Source organism: Cyanistes caeruleus, chromosome 8 (assembly GCF_971803275.1).
Source record: "Cyanistes caeruleus chromosome 8, bCyaCae1.hap1.1, whole genome shotgun sequence".
Lineage (NCBI taxonomy): Eukaryota > Metazoa > Chordata > Aves > Passeriformes > Paridae > Cyanistes > Cyanistes caeruleus.
The window spans coordinates 2,741,200-2,762,087 of NC_141708.1; the positions used below are offsets into that span (position 1 = coordinate 2,741,200).

Consider the following 20,888-nt stretch of genomic DNA (forward strand, 5'->3'; position numbering starts at 1 on the left):
CCAGTGCCACCCCAGCCATGGCAGGGACACCTTCCCCTGTCCCAGCTGCTCCAGCCCCAATGTCCAGCCTGGCCTTGGGCACTGCCAGGGATCCAGAAATGACAAATTGTGCCATTGCTGATCTCGGTGTCAGGAGGGCTCATTAACTCCCCAGAGCTGCTTCAGGAGATGAAAAGTCTCCTTTTCACAGTGCAGGAGTTTTAACTGTGCCCTGGCTCAAGATTACCTCAACCTGCTATAAATTGAGATGTTTCACTAATTGCTTTCTTGGTTCATTAGCCAAAATGTGAGTATGAGGGAAATGGAAAAGGCTCAGAATGAATTTCCCTTGCAATCCTTAATTTAAATGGTGAATAATAATTTAATGTTGAACAAAACATTTTGGTTGATTTGCTGTGCTGGAGCTCATTTTTTACCTTGGGATCATTTGCCACCTTTGAAGCTTTGTGGGGAAAATGATTCTCAGCTCTGCTTCATTGTGATGTGACACCAGGCAGGAAGGAATAATCATTATAGAATAATTGTAATAATCTCAAAATGCATACAGAAACACTTTGTCATGGGAAGTCCCTCCTCAGATATTGTTTTAAGCAGTGAGATAAGAGAGACAAAAGGCAAAAAATCTTTAAAAGTTTTGCTGCTGTGGATGCTGTGGCTCTATTTCCATTTCAGCCATGAAGGTGTCAAAACTACAACATATCCCTGGTTTACTCCTTCTAACACTCAGCTAAAAATCAAAGATTAACTCTGAGCAGCTGCAGGGAACAAATTCTACTAATTCATCAAAGCCAACGCTGTAGAATTTAATCTGTTTTATGAAATTCCTCCCCTGGATTGTTATGGCAGGGCTGAGGCACAGGAGGTCATTTGTGAGCTCTCAATTGCTGGTTGTGTGACAGTGAAAAAAGGAGGCCAAAGGAAAGGTTAAATTAAAGAAGCTGCTAGAAGCTATTTATGTGAGATGAATGTATATTATCTAAATTAATGACAGCAAACCTCCAATTAGCTGAATATTGATGCAGAGTTTGAGCTTTATAAGGTAAATACATGTTTTGTCCAGCCAAAGGGTTGGGTAAGGAAGGGTTTAACTGGGGTGGGGTTACAGGTAAATGAACATTTTCTCTTTATTGGGGCACAGGGAGCTCACTGCTGCTGCTGACAAATCCTTACAATAAATCTGGCATTGTTTCCTAACATCAATAAGGACTGTGAAACTTGGGGCCTTTCCCTCTAAAACATCCTCCTATAACATGGGATGAGCAAAAGCCTCGAATGTGCTGCTTTGTGTTTCAATAAACTACTTAATTTTTATTTTAGAGCAGAGATTTTCCTCCTCAGACCAGTGCATGTTGGTTTGGCTTAAATAAACTTCTTTCTGTTTTGTTCATTCAGAGAATTCCTCTGTAAAAATACAACAAAGAGGGCTGCAGTTATGAATGCCTTCTGTTGTAGTTTTTGCAGTTTATACATGCTAAAATAATGATGTCATGGAGTGATTTGACCAATTTACTCTTTGGGAAGGGTAGGATTTTGTTGTAGATCATCAGTTACTTCATTATCCTGATTATGGTCATTAAGATTCAAGACTTAATTATGCTTTGTGCAGAAAAAACTCTATTTTAATGTACCCAGGAGCTTCACATCTCATACCTCTTCCCATGCATCTTCTGAATTTTGTCATTTTAGTGCATCTCTACCCTATTACTTCTTTTCTTGAGTTGCTGATGACTCCCAACTTATTTAGTGGCAGTATTTTTCAGTAATGCTCTCCTTTCTGGGCCCTTCTGGGAAAATATAATTTCCTAAAGTACTTCTGTTCATTTGGGATGGGTTTAGGAACATGTGGAAGCACTACTCTATTTTATTTATTTATATTTTCTTTGATTTCTGGTTCTGCTTCTGTGTCATCCTTGTCTTCAGTCTTGTCATGGTATATATTTATACTGGGTTTATTTTAATTTTTTTTCATACTATCCTCTGATATTTCTTAATCCCATCCTAATTTTGAGATGCCTGTGATATCAAGATCTCTTTTAAGCAGCACTCTGGATTACTCAGCACTTCTGTGCTACGTGTCCATATTCAAACTCACTTTGTATTGCTATTTTTAAGCTCCAGGTACAAATGCAGCTTTCCTTCACTGTTCTTTGCAATTCTGCCCCTTCTGTCAAAAAATGCAGAGAATCTTATAACCAACTTTTCTTCAGCTTTTAGCTGGGGAGAAAAAAACAAAAGAAAAAACCAATTAAAAAAAAAATATCCATGAAAACTCTCTCAACTTTAAAAGCATTAACTGCTGTTCTGTTCTGGGGTGGATGGAGCCAGGTTTTCTTTGCTACCTCCTCCTCAGTCCCCAGAGTTTTCCCAGTAAAATTCCCTATTTTCCTTCTCTCCAGTGCCTTTTCCTGTGCCATTAGAGTGGGGCTATTTTTCATGTCCGGGTTTTTCTTTTGTTTCCTGTGTGCCCCTCTTTTTCCCCCAGTTTGTCCAACTGGGATTTCTCTCCTGAAAGCTGAGGGACATTTCTAATACCCAAAACTGAAGACAAATAATTACATCTGTGCTTGACCCAGGTCACCAGCTGGTCACCACCCACCTTTCCCTTCATTTTTCCCCCCTACCTTTGATCCTCACTTCTGTTTATTCTACATTTCTAGCAGGAGACATTTAGCAAAGGCTTTGGCTATAAGATGAATTCCCAAATCCATGGAGTTTCCTCATATTGTATTTTCAAACTGAAATCCTCTTGAAAGGTCACTTGAAGGTTTGAAATACCAGAGCAGTTTGATTGCTGTTGATTTTTCTCATGGTGATTGAGGAGCCATCGAGCTCATCAAGGCTCTGTACAAAAAACACAGTCGCTGGTTAAATTTTCTGTTCCTGTTAAGAAAGAGCCAGTGGAGCTTTTCCACTCAGCTGCTGCTGGAAGTGAATTATTCAGGGATGGGTGTGCCCAGGAATGACACCTGGATCTGCCCAAATGGGGCAGAGGAGAAGCCATTCTGTGCCCATGCTATAATTGAAGGTTTGTGAGGGATGATGTTTGTTGAGTGAATCATTTTTGGGATCACTCTAATAACACGCTTTTAATTGTCCCATAGGCTGTAGATGTGTTCTATGAAATAATGGATTTATTCCCCAGGTTTGGCTCAAATAAAGACTACTGAGCTCTCAGGTTTGTAGGCAGCCCAAGCAATGGATAATTTCAGTATAGTAAAAATAGATCATTTAAGTGTAAATAACCCTGAATTCACTCAGGAATTCAGAGTGAATTTTACAATTCTTTTATAAAAGGAGTCACTATAGTCCTACCCCCATCACAAACACAAAGATCAAGTTGCTTCTAAGACTTTAGAAGAATAATACTGAAGATTTTTGGCTAAACTGTGATTTCTCTCAGCATTGACCTGCCTAGCCATGAGTCTGATGCTGTTTTAATTAATCTTTTCTAAGCAGAATGATGAAGCGTCTAAACTTCCCTGTGTCATCCCAGTGCTCTTTTCTCTTTGCCATCAGGATGTTTCTGTTGTCCCACTCTGAGTTCATGCCCTTAAAATACTTCTCCACTCCCCTTCCAAGCTTTGAGGATGCAGCTCTGCACTGACAAAAGGCAGAGGGCTGAGTTATGCTAGAAAAATATTAATATTATACAGTGATTTTTTTTTTTTTTATCCGTGGGAGAAGATAGATCATATAAATGAGGCAATCATTGCTGAGAAGAGAACTTAAAATCTTTCCTTTCTCCAGTACATAGTGCCAAGGCTTTTTAAGGAAAAGGAAGATGGGAAGTGCTGTGTGGAGCTCAGTAGCAGAAATATAATAGCTCTGCATACCCCTCTTTGAAAAGCTGCAAGTTGTTTTTTTTTTATTGAGTGAAAAAGTAAATTATATATTATTTTTTTACAAGAGAATTAGCTTTTATTTATGTAAAGCAATCACTGTTTATTATAAGTTAAGCATTTGGAGAAGCAGATTTTAAAAAACCCACATTCTCTTGGATTTACAATGAGGGTTATCACTTGGTTTTCACCACAGCTGAATAAAACCTCATCCTTCAAAAAACCTGTTAAATATTCTTCAATTCTTGTGAATATCCTTCAGTTCTTATTAAATGTTCTTCAGTTCTGTATAATCCTGTATCATCTTCTCTTTGGCAGCCACACAGCAGCTGTTGGCTCGCTGTCCCTTGATTAATTCTCTCCCTGTTCCAGAGTGCAATACACCTAGTTTGTTTAGTGAGAGGGAATATGGCTCATATTTAAAAATCCCCTTTAATGCAGTTACAGCATCTTTGCAGATTTAATTAGGTGCCAGCCCCTTCCAAATCGCTGAAGTCAAAGGTCCCATCTTACTTGTCCCCGAGGCATCGTTACACAAAGTCCCCAGACAGCGCTGAGTTCCTAAGCGATGACTTTACCATATAGGGGCTAATTACTTCTAATCTTACACACATTGATGAGGCTGGATTTTATGTCTCTGAGCCACTGGGACTGGAACTGCCAAATTATCCCTCCTGTAGCACGGGGGTTGTTTCTCCATTAGAGGGACTGGCTCCACAAATGACAATCCCTTCCCACCAGGCGCTCGAAACCCTAATTATTGCTGGCACACGGCTGCATCTGATGAGTTCTGGTAATCCCCGTTAGGATCTCGGAAAAGCTGCTGGGGCCTGGCTCAGTTAAACCGGAGAAGGGTGAGCAGAGCAGCAGAAGGAAGCCAGGAGCTGAGTCCTGAGGGGATGTGGAAGCTGTGGCTGGACATGGGGCATCCCCGAGCCTGTCCTGGAGCAGCATGCCTGAGCCCAGCCTGGGGATAGCATTTCTGAGCCTGGCCTGAGAGAGAGTCCCCGAGCCCGGCCTGAGAGTCCCCAAACCTAGCCTCGGATGGCATCGCTGAGCCAGGCCTGGCAGAGAGTCCCCAATCCGGCCTGGGATGGCATCCCCAAGCCCGGCCTGGGAGAGTGTCCCCGAGTCCGGCCTAGCCTGAGAGTGTCCCTGAGCCTGGCCTGGAGCAGCATGCCTGAGCCAAGCATGGGGATGGCATTTCTGAGCCTGGCCTGAGACAGAGTCCCCGAGCCTGGCCTGAGAGTCCCCAAATCCAGCCTGGGATGGCATTGCTGAGCCCGGCCTGGGATGGCATCCCCAAACCCGGCCTGGAGCAGTGTCCCCAATCCCAGCCTGGGAGAGTGTCCCCGAGCCCGGCCTGGGAGAGCGTCCCCAAACTCGGCCTGGGATGGCCTCCCCAAGCCCAGCCTAGAGCAGCAGCTCCTTCATTCAATGAGCAATAACTTCCATCTGGTCTTTAAAAGAAATGACTCAACACTTTCACCTTGTGAGAGCGGAGGGAAAAAAAAGCCTTGGGAGTCTATAATGCATGAAGGTGTTGGAAGCCTAATCTAGTATAAGTTGCCTTCAGCCAGGCCTTTTCAGCACTAGGGAAGAGAAATGAATATCTAAAAAGCAGCAAATAACTCCAATTGCACTCTGATTTCATGGCTATGTGCTGGAGGTCAGGAACATAAAGCTGTTTATTTCCCCCCACAAAGCAGAGGCTGTTACCGTAACCTGCTGTAGGTGCAGGTATTGCAAACTCCTCCTTCAGGGAAAGATTGGATTTTATTACTGCATTTCTTCACACCATATAAGCTCCTTTCCCTGCCTCTTTCTGTAGTAGTCTTGACCTAGCCTTGGAGTTGTGTCCCAAAAGGAGGAGTTTTTTTCCAGGAATCTGAGAGTGAAGTTACAATAATTTGGGTTGAGCCTTTACCAGATCTTAATCCAGCTCTGCCAAGGGATAATCATGACCTGGAAGCTTTCTTAGGAAAGGATTGGGAAGAATAAGATTTGGATCTGGTGGAACTTTTAGTTGCCCTTTGGCAAAGAAATCAATAACACCTTGATTTAATGACTTCTTTTCAAAGGGAAAACAACAGGGAACTAAGACCTAAAAAAAAAACCCCCCAAAAACCCCCACACTCTCAGCCTTGGAAATCCTGGGAAAACCCTGATATCATCACAATACACAGCCAGAAACACCAATGCACACCCAAGGTACAAAAACATCCTGTGCTCATTTCAGTATTTTATTTAAATATAAAAAGACCATTATAAATTAGAGAAATCCACCTAATTTTGAGTTAATAAACTGTTAAGAGAAGTATATAAATCTACATTTATACATCTATCAGCATTAAATTTCTGGCCAAGGTGTTAATCCCCACATTCTTATAACTAATGCAGTGCTACATTTAGAGTAATAAGATGGTTTTAAATCAATATGACATAGACCAGACACATCCTCCAAATTCATTCTTTCAGTTTAGGTTGTGAGAGATATTTTTGTATTTTTATTTAAAATAATAAGTGACTTGCTGGAATTTTGGGGATTTTTTTATTACATCATAGATGACCTCTATCCCACTAAGCACCTAAAACTGCATGTAATTCTGAGTGTATTTTAAATTTTTTTGCTGTTTAAAGGGGGAAAAACTTTAAAAGCCTGGATTTTAATCTGTTTAAAGAGGACAAAACTTTAACCCAGTGCCTTTGCAGGTATCCCTGCAGTGTTTGTCTCTCCTGTTGGCTGCTGTTGGTGGGATTTAGTTTACAGTAAATATTTCTGTTGTAAATATTGGCATTTTTGCCTCAACTCCCTTGAATAATGCAGTACTCTCCAGATTCAATCCCTGTGTGTCCACATCTGTTTAGCATTCCCATCATCCAGATTGCATGGATGTGTTTGGGGAGAGAAAATTCAGGATCACTGAGCTCCATGGTGTGGGGTTTGAAATAAAACTGGCCTGTTTTCTTCCTCAGGCTGGGACAGCTGCTGGAGTGCTCCCAGCACACATTTATACTTGTTCTAGGAAAGACCAGGCTTTTCTCCATTCTCCCTCTGGATATAAGAGCCACCAAGATTCCTTTTCGGAGTGGATGTAAGAAAAAGGTCCATTACAAACCAAAAAAAAAGCAACCAAAACAGAAAAAAACACATCTCATCCTTCAAAAAAAACAAAACAAAAAGCACACAAAGCGAAAAAAAAAAAAAATCAAACTAAAATTGCAAATTAACCAAAGCAACTGGAACTAATCCAATAGAGATATCTACCTCAGCCCCCTGGTGCAAGGAAGTCGGGATAAAAAGAGGATATAATTGCAGAAAGGAGGAGAAAGGGTGCATTCAGTTTGCCTGAGGGCTGCAGCCATGTGGATTGGCTGTACAGTTTCATATCCACATTTCCAGCTGCAGCTTTCCCAAAAGAACTGAACATTCCACCTGAGCTTTGCTGCCCTTGGCTTTGGGCAGAACCTGAGCCGGTCACGTCCCGCCTGAGCCTCGGTGTCAGCAGCACAGGGCTGAGCTCAGAGCGCTCCTTGCTGAGCCTGAAAAGGCTCAGCCGTGTCCTGCAAGTCATTCCCAGGATTTGATGGCAGCTGGTGGAACAGGGAATATCAACAGTGCCTAAAGAGGTTTCTAAAAGCACGTTCAGCAAAGTCTGTGTCCTGGAACTGGTGGCCTTGAAGAGACATTTGGGATCAATTCCCATCCCAAAGCACCCAGTGGAAAGGCTGGATTTGGAAAGGCCAGGATTTGGCTGGGGGAAGAGTGCAGCTGAGTTATTTAATGGTTTGTGCGTTGGCTCTGGATCAGAGATTGTCGTGGAAAGGAACAACTGCAGGACAAACAAAGTGGTGCTGGTGGCAACCGTCCCCAGCCACCTCATTTGCCTTGGAGAGAGAATTGTTTCAGCATTTGGTTGTTCTGAGCTGCTCAGTTATCACTTCACACGGCATTATTCTGCAGTAAAATCTGGGAATGTGATGCTGAGTCTGTCACATTTAAGAGGGTGACTGCTCCAGCAGTGCTTTGCTCTGTGACTGCAAACAGGACAGATGTTGCACATGGTTATGTCTAAGGGACCTCACTGCCAGGGTCGAGCAGCTGTGGCATTATTAGATTTTCTCCGAGCGCCTCAATTTCCATAATCTTACCATGAGATTTCCATATTTCTTTAGAGAATGAAAACAAGAACGTGAAATGGAAAATCCATGCTGACAAGGAAGAGGCCATTCCATGAGAGCTGACAGAGCCCATGAACCCAGACCTGAATATTGTTCCTCACTCCTCCCCATGTCTCTTTTCCCTTCCCCTCTTCCTCCTGCCCCCTGTGCCTCCTCCCTGCTCCCATGACAAGGAATATGTTTTCCCTGACTGGGAAATGTGTCCATAGATCAAACAGGGATGACCTGGTGAACTTCTGTCCGTGGCAGCCTCTCATTCCCACAAATCCATTGATTTTCATGGTCAGCTTGTTGGGAGATCAGCTATCGACCCTTCTGTCAAGTTGCTTGAAAGAGGCCACAAGCTCAAAAGGCCCAGGTTGGGCATAAATAAGGATAAGGCATAAATCAAATTCTTTTTGGAAATCAGGCTAAAAATGTGATCCGAGTAGAGGGCACAGTGCAAAAGGCTTGTTGGGGTTTTTTTGTTGTTTGGGGTTTATTTTTCCTTACTTGTTTCACATGCAGTAAATAACAATTAGGAAAAAAGTCAGGACTTCCAAACCACAGGGACAGCTTTTTTGCAGGGGAATTTGTGTTGTGCCCAAGAGAGTGCCACCCTTTAAGTTTGTTCCCATATTGCTCTTAGTGACATTCTCATCATTAAAATGTAAAGGTATATGAATGACTTTCTTCATGGGAGTAGCTTTTAGAAGACAACTATTATGAAAAATTACTATTCACATATTGAAATATTTTTCTGATTAGCCTGGCATTGAATTTGTTGGGGGGTGTGAATGTATTTTACAACCTTGGAGAACGAGGAATTAAAGGAAAATGCGCTTTCTTATCCATCTGTTGCAGCTCTGACGTTGTATGCAATTATTGTTGAATGCAATAATTTGGGATCTGAGCTTAGTTTTGCAGAAGAACTGGAATACACAAACAGCCACCAGGTTTGGGTGGTTGCTAGGCAGCAGCTGATTCCTTCTTGGAAAAGCAGCCAGGGCTGCCTGGGCTGGGTGCTGACAGCCCCAGACCTGCTCCTTCCCATCCAGGTGACATCCACAGCCAAAAGAAAGCTGGAGAGAACTCCACATTTCATCCCAAAAAGCTGCCAGGAGTTACAGGTTTGAGGACTTTAACATTTAATCATCGATTCCAGACTTTTCTGCACCATTTCGGGGCTGAGAGCCTGAGTCATTAAAAAAGAAAGGAAAAAAGGCAATGACCAATTGTCTTCTGCTGAATCTGGTGATAAAACCAACAGCCCCCATGCCCAGTTTTATGGTCATATGACAACACTTTGTTTTAATCTCTATTATTTAATCTCTATCTGTGTCTCTCCACCTGTTGCAATGGAATCCAAGAAGGGCAATTTCAAGATTAAACAAACACGGGTGCATAGTAAAAACACGTTATGAATAGAGATTTGGTTTTCTGCCTTCCTTTCCAAAGGCAAATTCAGGTAATAATTCACCAACTGAGAAGTTTTATATGGTGGATTAACTGCAAAGTTCAGCTGTTAAATTTAGAATAGGGGCAAGTCCATGGCAACTGAAATAAATTAGAGAGAGCTGCAAAATATTCTTAAATTATGCAAAACAAAACTATTTGTGATCACATCAATGACTTAGAAACCGAACTTTTGAGGCCTCATAGTTATTTAAATCTTGGCTATTGTGTTTTTATCCTGTGAAAGATGGTTTTTTTTTCTAATCTTGGCTTTAGCCTCCTGCATCCCCTATTATCAAGCAGTTTGTGATGGCTGTAATCACAGCAGTTAATGCGAAAGACTTCCCAGAAAGAAAGAATAATCTTAAGCATTACACAAAAAATGAATGCTTCTATTGTACAAAAGTAACATGAAAAGTCTGTATTCAATCTGGCATGGCTGGAGCTCCAGCAAGTTTCATTTTGTTGTACAAATCGTTCAGTGTCAAATTTGACTCCTGAATATCCTGTTTCTTTGTTTTGGAAACAAAATGGGAGTGATAAAGATGTGAGCTGGAATCACTCCTTTGATACCTCCACAAAAACATCTGTACCCACAGCACACATCATTTTCTGGAGTCACTGCTGTATTAAGAGTATCAGAAGGAAAAAGAAAATCAATAAATACCATTGTTGAGCCAAAGCATCCCAAAAAAATCCCTGCAGCAGAACATGTATTGAGTCATGAAATGCATAACAGGCAATGCACTTGTCCTCTCTGAGTTTCTTCTCTTTCAAAAGCAGGTAAATATAAGAAATATTGAATTGGGATGCCACACAGAAACCTTGAGCTCTTATTATGCATGAGCAGCTCTGGGCAAATGTGTACATTTTGTAATTGCTACCAGTTCTGAGCAACACGGGCGGAATTTTTATTTACAAAATCCATTTGGGCCATCAAATTCTATGCATGTTATGACCTTTACATAAATACTCATAATAACACTAAAATCACTCTTCATAAATAGAATTTTTTGGCTGCAGAATTGCTTTGCCTTTGTTTGCTTATGCATTGTATTTGTCATGTTTACAGTCACTTAAGAATTTTCTGGCTGTCTCAGGCACTCCTGGACTTCCAGAAATGGATATGGTCTCTAAAATGGGGTTGTTTTAATGCCAGTTTGGGAAGGGGATTCTGAAAGGAGTGAAGGAAACCTTCCATCAGCTCTTTATAGAATGTTTCTGTTAATTACACTTTTATTTTGAGAGGGTATTGGGTGCTCAGCAGGCAATAAACCAAATAATGTGACAGTAAGTACTAATGAATCTCAGTGTAAGTCTCTGAACCAGGAATTGTCTTCAGAATTCCCTAAAATTAGAAAAACTTAGGTGCTGATGTTGCCTGAGCTCACCTCCTCTCTTCGTCTCTGTCTCCTGGTTATTTTTTTTTTCTGTAAAAACTTCTGGCACATCCAATCTTCATATCAAAATATTCAATATATTTGTTCACATTGGTCTAACCCAAAAGTCAGTGCTACAAATTTCTTGCATAGAACAGCCTCCAATGAGTGCCTTGCTTTTGGTTTTTCCCCTCTCTTGCTTCCCGTGCCAGGCCAGTGACACTTCCAGAGCCTCTCAGCCTCTCCTCTCCAGCTGATTCCCACTGATCTTCCTGTTCCCACATGGTCCCAAACCTCACCTCCCGGGCAAAACCCCTCCCTGGGATCCCTGACCCCACTGAAGGGTTTGGTTAAAGAAATATCTGCAGTTTCCCAAAAGAATAAAATGGTCACCAAACGGGAACTTTGGCAAGGATCCCAAGGTGTCACCTCCCTTGGTGTGAGCAGAGGCCACCTCATACAGGGATAAGAATTTCCCAGGATTTCCTAAAGAGGGTTCCTTTTCTCAGAGGAGAATTTGGGCTTTTTTTGGTTGTTCATACACAATCTCTCACTGCTTTGCCAAATCCTCTTATAAAAATGTGTCCAAATTATAGAATTGTATCTATGTCTTGGAATTATGGTGAGATGTATAGATAATATTGGATTGCCCCACAGCACATCACTGAAAGTTAAAAAAAAAATAAAAGGGAAAAAAGAAAGAAAACTTGGAGGAGAAAAGGAAAAGGGGGAAAGTGAAGAATTTTCTTAATTTTGTCTGTGTGATGGATGTGCTGGAGGTAATCCCTGTCTTTATATTATTAATTGGAGATAAAGAATAACAGCAATGTGTAATGAAAACACCATTTTTTTTTTCACTTATGCATGGGTTTGAAGCTCTAATTCCTGTGCTCTTTCTAGCACCCTGATGAGCACCTTGCTTCTAATGGCACGGATAATGAGACATTTATGACTTGTGGCTTTTTGATAACAGACCAGAACTCATTTGTCCCTTCCATGGTGGATCCTGTAATCATCTCTGCAGGCAGCCAGCACAGCTCCAAGGAGTGCAAGCAGGGAGAGATAATTCACTTATCAAATCTCACTTGTAACAGAAGAAAATCCCTCCTGACATCTTAAAAAAAAAAAACAACAAAAAAAAACAACCGAAGTCTTTTCTATTTTGTTTACACAATGAATCATGTTCAGGCTGAAATGATTTCAGGCTGTTAGGCTCGCTCTGATTTGAAAGCCTTCCCCACCAAGCTGCCTTAAAACACCATCATTTTGTGCCACTGTGTTCAAGTGCATTCTTTTGTGGCAGAGTGCTTGTTTGTGTTGGTCTGGCTTTTTTCATGACAAGAAAGGTTTCAAGGAAAGAGCTGGAGCTTCTTTCCCCTGCTTTGAGCCCACATTGCTGTCTGACCCCTGTTGTCAGGATGTGCAGGTGACTTTTATAAGTTCAGCAAAGATGTTTCAAGAGGCCTGAGGGACTGTCCCTCTGTCATCCTCTCTCTATGAGCACATCCCATGTGGTTTTTAGGTGTGTTTGAGCTCTCAGGATGGCACCCTGTTGAAAATCATAAAAATTGTAAGCAATTGTAAAAAAATGAAAGCATCCTAGTAAAAATTCCTGCCCAGCCTTACACCAAGGCTGCTAAATGTAAAATCCTGCAGGGATTATCAGTGTAACCCCTCCCCTCTTCCTTGGATTTAACATCACTTCTGGAGGCTCAGGAGAATGTGGGTGAAGGACAAGAGAAGTTGTGGCTGCCCCTGGATCCCTGGATCCAGGTTGGACAGCTCTTAGAGCATCCTGGGATAGTGGAAGGTGTCCCTGCCCATGATCTTAAGGTCCCTTCCAACCCAAACCATTCCATGTGCCTGTGCCAAGGATTTCTGGAGATGCAGCACTCTCTCCACTTGCAACATTTTTAACAACATTACATTAACATTTTTGCAACATTAAACAGAGCATGTTTGCTATTAATTTATGCTATTAAATTCCCTATAAATCAATTTGACATCAGCAAGGACTCTGATAAAAGGTGGAATTTTCAGCATTCACGTCCCTACTTTTCATACCAGGAATGTGAACTTTAGCTTGGCTGCTCAGTTTTATTTTAGATGACACCAGGCTGTGCAGTTTTATGATATCCTTTCTTTATGACACATGAAGAAGACCAGAAGACATGGGTTTGGTTCCGGTGTTCGTTCCAGCTTGGCTTTCATCTCCGATGTATCCATAAAGTCCGGATGGTTTTTTTTTGGATGACTCACCTCGGATCTGAAGGAGCAAATGATGATCTCTCCCAGCCCTTACTGAGCAGGAATCTTTAATGATGACACTTCTTTTTCCTCGAGGCTTCCGCAGGTATTTGAATTAGAAAAAGCCACAAGGAAATTTAAACAGTTTTAAGGTTTAAACAGAGTCAAGTATAAATTACTTCCTCCAGTAAGAATAAGATGCAGAAGGAAGAAAAAGCCTTAAAAAAAAAATGTTCAAGTGAGACACTGTGTTAGCAGAGTGATTGCTCTGGTAGCTGACCCTGCAGCTAAGCCACCTCTGTCCTTTAGCTCCCAGGTGCTAAGTGGGGAATTTGAGGAATTTTGGGGAATTTTTGAGTGCTGTAGGGATCCTGCTGCCATGGACATGGGTGGGAGCCCAGCTCCCCACACCAGACTCATAGATGTTGAGCTAAGATCAATAAATAAGATAAATTTTTTGTAAAGTGGAGAAGTTTTCTTTTTTTCCTAGCAGTGTGTGTGCTCTGCAGTGCTGTTTGTTGGTGTTTTCAGGGAAGCACTGGAGCTTCCTGCAGGCTCCAGAGGAGTTCACTGTGAGGTGATGCTGGTGGCTCAGAGGGGACAGGGGATGTGGTCAGTGCAGAGCAAGCAGGGCTTGGAGCAGAACAAGGGAGGCCAGAAGTGCTGACACATATTTGAGATTTGTCAGCATGTGAACAGTGACTAAAATATGCAACTTTCCTGACAAAAAACAGGGATGAGGCCAAGGCCAGTGGTCTAAAGTCATTCCAGCTCTGCCTGGTGTCACTCTGGGTGTCAATCATAGAATGCCTGAAGTTGGAAAAGCTCTCTAAGAACATAGAGTCCAACTGTTCCCCCTGCACTTCCAAGGTCACCCCTAACCCACGTCCCCAAGTGCCACATCCACAAGATTTCTGAACACTTCCAGGGGTGGGGATAGTGCTACTTTCCCAGGCAGCCTGTTCCAATTCTTGAAAACTCTTTTGGTGAAGGATTTTTCCCAGTATCCCCCCCGAGCCTCCCCTGGCACAGCCTGAGGCCGTTCCCTCTCCTCCTGTCCCTGTTCCCTGGGAGCAGAGCCCAAATCCCCCCGGCTGTCCCCTCCTGCCAGGGACTTGTGCAGAGCCAGAAATTCCCCCTGAGCCTCCTTTGCTCCAGCCTGAGCCCCTTCCCAGCTCCCTCAGGAATTCTCCAGCCCCTTCCCAGCTCCCTCAGGAATTCTCCAGCCCCTTCCCAGCTCCATTCCCTTCTCTGGCCACGCTCCAGCCCCTCAATGTCCTTGTCACATCTGGTTTGTCATCAGTGTCCCCCAGCCTGGCAAAGACCTGAAACCAGCATTTTCCACGGTTTTCACGTGAGTCCCAAGTTCTGCACAAAACCTGAGCTGGCTCCGTGTGGGGCTGTCCTGGGCCTGCCAAACATTCCCGGGCCGCGGTTCCTCAGCAGCACCCTCACCTTTGCCATCGATCTGGGCTTCAGCAGCTGATTTACAAGTACATCTTTTCTGAACCATTATCTGAGGCAGCTGCCAGTTGGCCCGAGGCAGGATCCAGGCACTCGAGACTGGGGGAATCGGTTCCAGCTGCACTCCGTAATTAGGAAAACCCTGGGCTGCAGCCGGATGTCCAGATTGCCTTGCCAAGGAGCGCAGCATTTGGTTCAACAAACAGGATTTGTGAGGGGAGAAAATGAAAAAGAGTGAAGATGTCATAGGACAGAGGTCATGGGCCAGCAGTTGCTCCTCTGCTCCTCACGGCATCTCCCATTTTTAATCTGGAGTGGTGGGAAGGGAAGATCTGGAGAGGTTAAACTGACCCTCGGGATTTCAGCTGGAAGAGAGAGAAGTTTCTCCTTTTCCCCACAGAGATGGAAAGTACTTGAAATGCCATTTCTTTCATGCTTTCGCACCAGGGAAAAAGTGAACTTTGCATTTTGTTGTGTAGCAAGGGTTCCAGGGCGATGTGTTTTGTCAGCAGTGAGAATTTGAATGCTCGGCATGTGACACATCTCAGCTAAAGCCTTGTGCTCCCTGTAGTGCCTTCACTGCAAACACAGATTCAAGCTCTTTTTAAAGGTTTGCTGGTCTTTTTTTTGCTTGTTCTCTTAACATGAATTAACAAATGTGAAGCTTCCAGTGACAGATTTAATAATACCATGATAAATGCCAGTGCTTTTGCCACCAATGCCATTTAATCTGTCTCATCAAATACAGTGCCAAAAGTTTGAGTGTTTTCCAGCTGTAGGATTCCTATAGCAATATGAGAATGTCCTTGCACGAGACAGGGTACAAACAGCAATGCAAAACTCCACTGTGGATCATGTAGCAAAGAAAAGAAATATATCTTCTTCTTCCCATGATTCTTCCTGCCTCTCCTGCTCCAGAAACAGCTACTTTTTAAGGTTAGATAGGCAAGAATTTCCCAATCTATTCCAAGGGATCTGTGGGATATTGGAAGGTTCCACCTACAGATTATTGCTAACCTTGGGAGGTTCCTTGGATAAGAACAATTTACTTGTTATGTGCAATCTGCAGAGTGGACTTTGACAACTTGTTCTTCTTTGACCCTGTATTCCTCAGTTTTTCTCTAATGCTGGAAATGCATTTGAATGAAATTCATGGAGGAATGAACCTGTTGGATCTGATTTATCCCTGGCCTGCCTCTGGATTTCCTTGTGCACCAGTTGACAGTCAGAAGTTGATGATCTCCTGTTGTAGTTTCCTCCTCGATCTAACTGTGGGGTTCTTACTGCAAAGCATTTCAGAAAAATATTGATAACTTAGTGGAAGTTGTTGCTTTAATTACATTTTTTAAATCAAATTTCTATTAATATCTTAATCCAAGAATTTCTTCTTTACCCCTCTCTGCAGGTTATTCCCTATTTAGTCATTTAAAAAAATAAATAAGAGCACAGGTGGCTGCTCTTCACCATGAAGGTGCCCACGTGTAATTCACCACAGCACTGACACACTGAAAATAACCTTTCCATGAGGCTTCCCCAGCAGCAGAGGAGGATTCTGTCCCTTGATGCTCCTCACAGCACCACGACAGGGCGAGGAGCTGCCTCCAAGGGCGTCTTGCCTGTGTTTGGTGCCAGCAGTTTCCAGTGCCACACCAGGTTCCCTGCCTTGCACTGACTGCAGCCCAGTCATTTTTTCCACCACAGAGTGAGCTCTCTGCTCTGGTTGTTTTCTGGATTCTGGTTTTCCCCACTCTGTGGCTAAGGAGTCCAGCTGTTTGCTCTGTGGCTCTGAACTCTCTTTTGCTCAATGACAAAAACAAACATCTTCCTTCATGCCTGCCAGGGATGTACATGGTGGCATTGACACCTTGGAGTTATGCTAGGGAAGGATTAAAGTATATTTTAGTGTACCTTATTAAAACAAAAAACTCATCAAACACCCTCTAAATGTCGTGGTGGGACTAAAGATTTCTTGAGGGATAAATCTGATATCTTCCTCCTCTTCCCCTCCACCCAAGGAGATGAATTCTGTTGTGGTGGGCATGGTTTAATACATTCCGAAAGTAGAGCTGATTTATATTCCTTTGTTAATATAATGTAACACATAAACTGAAATTCTGCTTAGCAAAAAATTTTCTCCTGTGGCAGCCTGCCTGGGTGGAAGAAGAATAATACAAAAGGTCTTACCAGTGATGTGACATGTTGCTGTAAAACAACAGCCAGGAACATCAAGAGATTTCAGTCCAAGTGGAGAATTTCTGAAAATTAATTTTGGATGCTTAATACAAACTAGAAAGTAACGTAATTTCTGGCAAAGCAGCTGACAGCAGACGTAATGCATCAGTGCAATAGCCCAGACTGTGTTAAATGGAAATTAGCTCCATGTAAAAAGCTGCAGGGACAGAACAGTGCTCGCACAAAACAACCCATGACAAAAGCTGAGGTTGAGGTGCTGGTGGAACAGTTCTCACTGAACTGGGAATGTTGTGATGGAACAGAATTTGTGGATGTGATTTGGAATCACTGCAGCTCTTTAACTGTGAAGGTGACTCAGTGGCCGTGGGCTGTCCGTGCTCCCCGTTCTGCAGAGAGCACAAAACGGGGGGTTTGTAGAAATCCACATTTCCCAGCTTCTCCTGTCCCTCCATAGTCGTGCCTGAAGCCATGGAAATCAAAAGCAGAGACAGTGAAGCTTTGGATGGGCCCTGGACACAGTGTGGGACTGCCCAAATCCTGGCAGCAGGATCCCAGGGGTGTTCTGAGAGCCTCCCCTGTGGAGGAGGAGAAACAGATCCCAGGGCAATCAGATCATTTCTAGGACTCTTTCCCTTCTGCTGCACTCCATTTAAAAGCACATTTTCTAACTCATCTCCTCCAGAACACTGACAATAACATTCCTTTCTCTGTGTTTTTCCCCAGGGGTGACACAAAAGCGCTGGGGCCCTGATGGTCAGAGGACATGCATGGGCCTTCAGCGGGAGAGTGGTGTGCAGGGAAAATCGAGCCCTACCAAGGTAAAATAAATAAATTGTGTTTGGGGAGCAGTCAGCAGAATGCAGGAGGGTTTAAAAAACAATCACAAATTGCTGAGCAGTATGTTTGGACTTGGTTTTGTTTATCTAAGCTTAGCTTAGGCAGCAGAAAAGCCAAATAAAATGATGGTTAAGTGTTGGTGAGGGGAAAAAAATTGCATTGCTGGGGAAAAGAAGTTGTAAGAAACCCCCCATGAGACTAAATCAAGAAATATCCCAAATATCAGTACACTCTGCCTGATATGTCCTCAGGATAAAGCCTGAGGTTTTCAGCTCAACACAATTACTTTGGATGTGTTTGTGTGTGTGTATTTTTTTTCACAAGATGCAGCGAAGCTTGAAAGCTCCAAACAAGCACAGGATCAGCTGGGCAAACCTGAAAGATCCATTTCTTTTCTAAAGATTGGGAGGAGGAAATAACACATATTTTCAACAGAAAAAGGGAAAAGTAAATAATTTAAAATATTGGTGCATGAGTTTGTAGCTAATCAGGAGTGTTTCTGACATGCCTTTGGACTCATGCAGGATGTCTCCATCTGTGCAGCCCTCAACAGAAGAAATAAATGTCAAATTAACTACTGGAGCATGAGAGATGTATCCAAAATAAAGTCTCTCAAGGAACATTCTTCTTTGGTGCCCTGTAGAAATCTGGGGGAAGTTGAGAGTTTTGGAAGGCATGCAAAGGTCTTAAACCTGGAGGTAGAAGTAAATGAAGTGAAGAAAATATGAGGCAAATGTTGTTACAAACCATGAAAGAAACAGAGGAGGAAGAAAATGCTTTCCCTGAGGCTGTGAAATTATTGAATTGTCCAAACCACAGGCAGCTGGTTTAAAGAGTTGATAAAATTTATCTGGTATTTCACCTCGTTAATAAACTCTTGATCTACCTCTGCCCATTTGGGTTCCCAAGAGGCTCCTTCCCAAGAGATAGAAAGGAACTGTTTCTGGTGATGTTTTCCTGCACAGAGGAGGAACACAGGGATGGTTTCATAGGGGCTCAGAATCACGGAGTGGTTTGAGTTGGAAGGGTCCTTAAAGATCATCTCCCCATGGGCTTTGGTGCGGTGTCACCCCAGCCCTGGGAAGGGTGACAGGGAGGTTGTAGCGCTGTCAGCCTCACAGTCCTCCTGGAGGAAGGACAATATCGTGTTTTTTGAAGCCCTTGTTGAGTCCTGGAGTTGAACATCCATTGATAGAGACACTCAGCTAGGACTGGGGTGAATTCCCAACAAGCAGGAGTTGGTGGCACCTGAACACAGAATGGGCTAATCCTCAGATTCTGCATGCCAGTTCAGTGTTGTGCTTGTTTTGGTTTTTCTCTATGAGGATCAAGAGATCTGGGAACTCAGGGCAGGAGCAATCTAATCAGTCAATTTACAGCAGCAATGAGATTGGGCCAGATGCTTTATTGCACAGGACTTATGGGCCCAGCAGGGTAAATAATAATAGCAGGAGCTTTTAAACTCAGGTCTACTCTTTGTCAGAGAGCTGGAACATAAAAGCACCTCCTTTGTCACCTCAAGGGGGGTAAGGTGTGGTCTGTCACGATGAATGTTTCCTGTCATGGATGGAAAAATTAATCTGGGCCACTGTCAGTCTCTGGCCACTGTCAATCAATCTTGTACATATGTGTTTGTACATCACTGACATTCTGTGATTCACACTGACAGGAATCATAACAAAGAGGGAATTAATTAATTAAAATAATACCCAGAGCCTTTGTGAGTAACTGCATCACTTTTTGGGGGAGTTTTTCATGCCAACAACCAGTGAGGCTGTAAAGCTGTCATGTCCCTGGTGCACACATGTCCTTTGCAGCATGTGATGTCACAGGCCAGTGATCCATAATATACTTAAATGCATTTTAAAGTCCAGCAGGTCATCATGAAAGAGAAGTTTATAGTCTGAAACTGGCAACTGTCTTTGCCATGTCCATTTTTAAACACCCACCAATCCCATCCGTGGGGATGAGTTAAATACACAAAATAATACTATGGAATAAAAGTTTTAAATTTTAATATTTTTTCCTTTACCAGAGTGATAAAGTTTTCATTGAAGCCTCCCAGACAATTCAGAGCTGATTTCAAGAGTGTGCATTTTTAAATGACAAAAAAGTTATTATGAATAGAAAGTTAACAAGAGATCTTGAACAAAACTGTCTGTTGTGATAGATGGTGGATGAGAAACAGTTGCACACAGGATGATGGAGTGTGGTGATAACCGGGAATCTTTTCATCTGCAGGAATCTCTGCCTTCCCAAAACACAGCATTGATTTCACCAGTAATCATTGCAGTGATTGATGAGGATAAATCCAGAGGAAACCAGCCCTCTCTGCCTATGCAGGCCCTGATCCCCCAGCCCAGAGCGTGTCTCACAAAGCCATCATTGCCTACCCACTGCTCAGCCATCGTTAGCAGAACATTTTTGGTGCTTCCCAGCCGATTAGAGATCCAGGCATCCCCAGAAGACACCATGTCACCATCGGACTCTCCCAGTCCAAGGCAGTGTCCAAGGCAGCAGAAAGGCTTTGCCTCCATCACTGTCACAGCCAGGCGTGTCCCTGTGGGCTCTGGGGACCTGGCACATGGCGCTGGGGCTGGCCAAGAGCCCAACGCCGTGTCCCCCACGTCCAGCAAAGTCCCTGCTGTCCTCGAGCGCTGGCCTCCCCCAGCCAACGCAAACCAACCTCCTTCATTAGGTGAAGAACCCCAAAAGCAGCTTTTTGACCCTGGAATCAAGGAGGACGGCGTGGGTCTTCAAAGCAGTGATGGGAAGGAGAAAATGCCACCTTCATTCACCTCCCGTGTCCAGCTCCAGGTGCCTCAGCCGGGTCCAAACACCATCTATTATTTAGACAAGTCGCTCAATGTGTGCATTGACCAACCTCGAGTTAAATGCCAAAAAATTTATAGATCCACGTTGTCCTTGAGCCTGAAGTGCAGTTTGTCCGGATTAACAGCAGATGGAGTAGATGGCATAGCTAATGGAGAGCCCATGGAGGAGAGAGCTCCAAGGAAGATCCCTGGAGCAAACAGGGCTTCGCTCATATCACACCTGAGCACGGACTTCACGGGAAATAAGGTCATTAGGGAGGAGAAAACAAAGGAAGAACATTTGGGCAGTAAATACCCTTTGCAAAGTGTCTTTGCCTCAGGACTTCCAGCATTTGTGGAGATTCCCAGAGGACCTCACAAGGCAGCAGCAGCCACAAAGGAAGAGGATGAGCAGCCTGGCAGCCACCACAGTGTGTTTTCCCTCCAAATCCCCAAATGGAGCAATGAGGCAGGTAAGTCATTTCCATGAACCTCAGGCT

The 20,888-nt window shown here is 43.3% G+C and overlaps 1 protein-coding gene and 1 long non-coding RNA gene across 6 annotated transcripts in view; one reads left to right on the forward strand and one right to left on the reverse strand.

The window, feature by feature from the left end:
- The window catches only part of C8H10orf90 (chromosome 8 C10orf90 homolog), a 57,400-nt gene that overhangs the window by 9,648 nt on the left and 26,864 nt on the right, over nucleotides 1-20,888 (forward strand). For 2 of the 5 annotated variants that reach the window (XM_086900254.1, XM_023930035.2), the window contains exons 2-3: nucleotides 17,462-17,556; nucleotides 19,817-20,861. In XM_086900254.1, the coding sequence (XP_086756380.1) occupies nucleotides 17,462-17,556; nucleotides 19,817-20,861 (1,140 nt within the window). Of the gene's footprint in view, nucleotides 1-4,108; nucleotides 4,694-12,573; nucleotides 13,188-17,461; nucleotides 17,557-19,816; nucleotides 20,862-20,888 lie in introns of those variants that run through there. The other 3 variants (XM_023930034.2, XM_023930036.2, XM_086900255.1) reach the window with 3 other exon arrangements.
- Nucleotides 366-2,899, reverse strand: LOC147651817 (uncharacterized). The gene is made up of 2 exons (XR_015290028.1): nucleotides 2,622-2,899; nucleotides 366-2,214 (listed from the first exon to the last, which is right to left on the reverse strand). It is a non-coding gene; the product is annotated as an uncharacterized LOC147651817 (long non-coding RNA).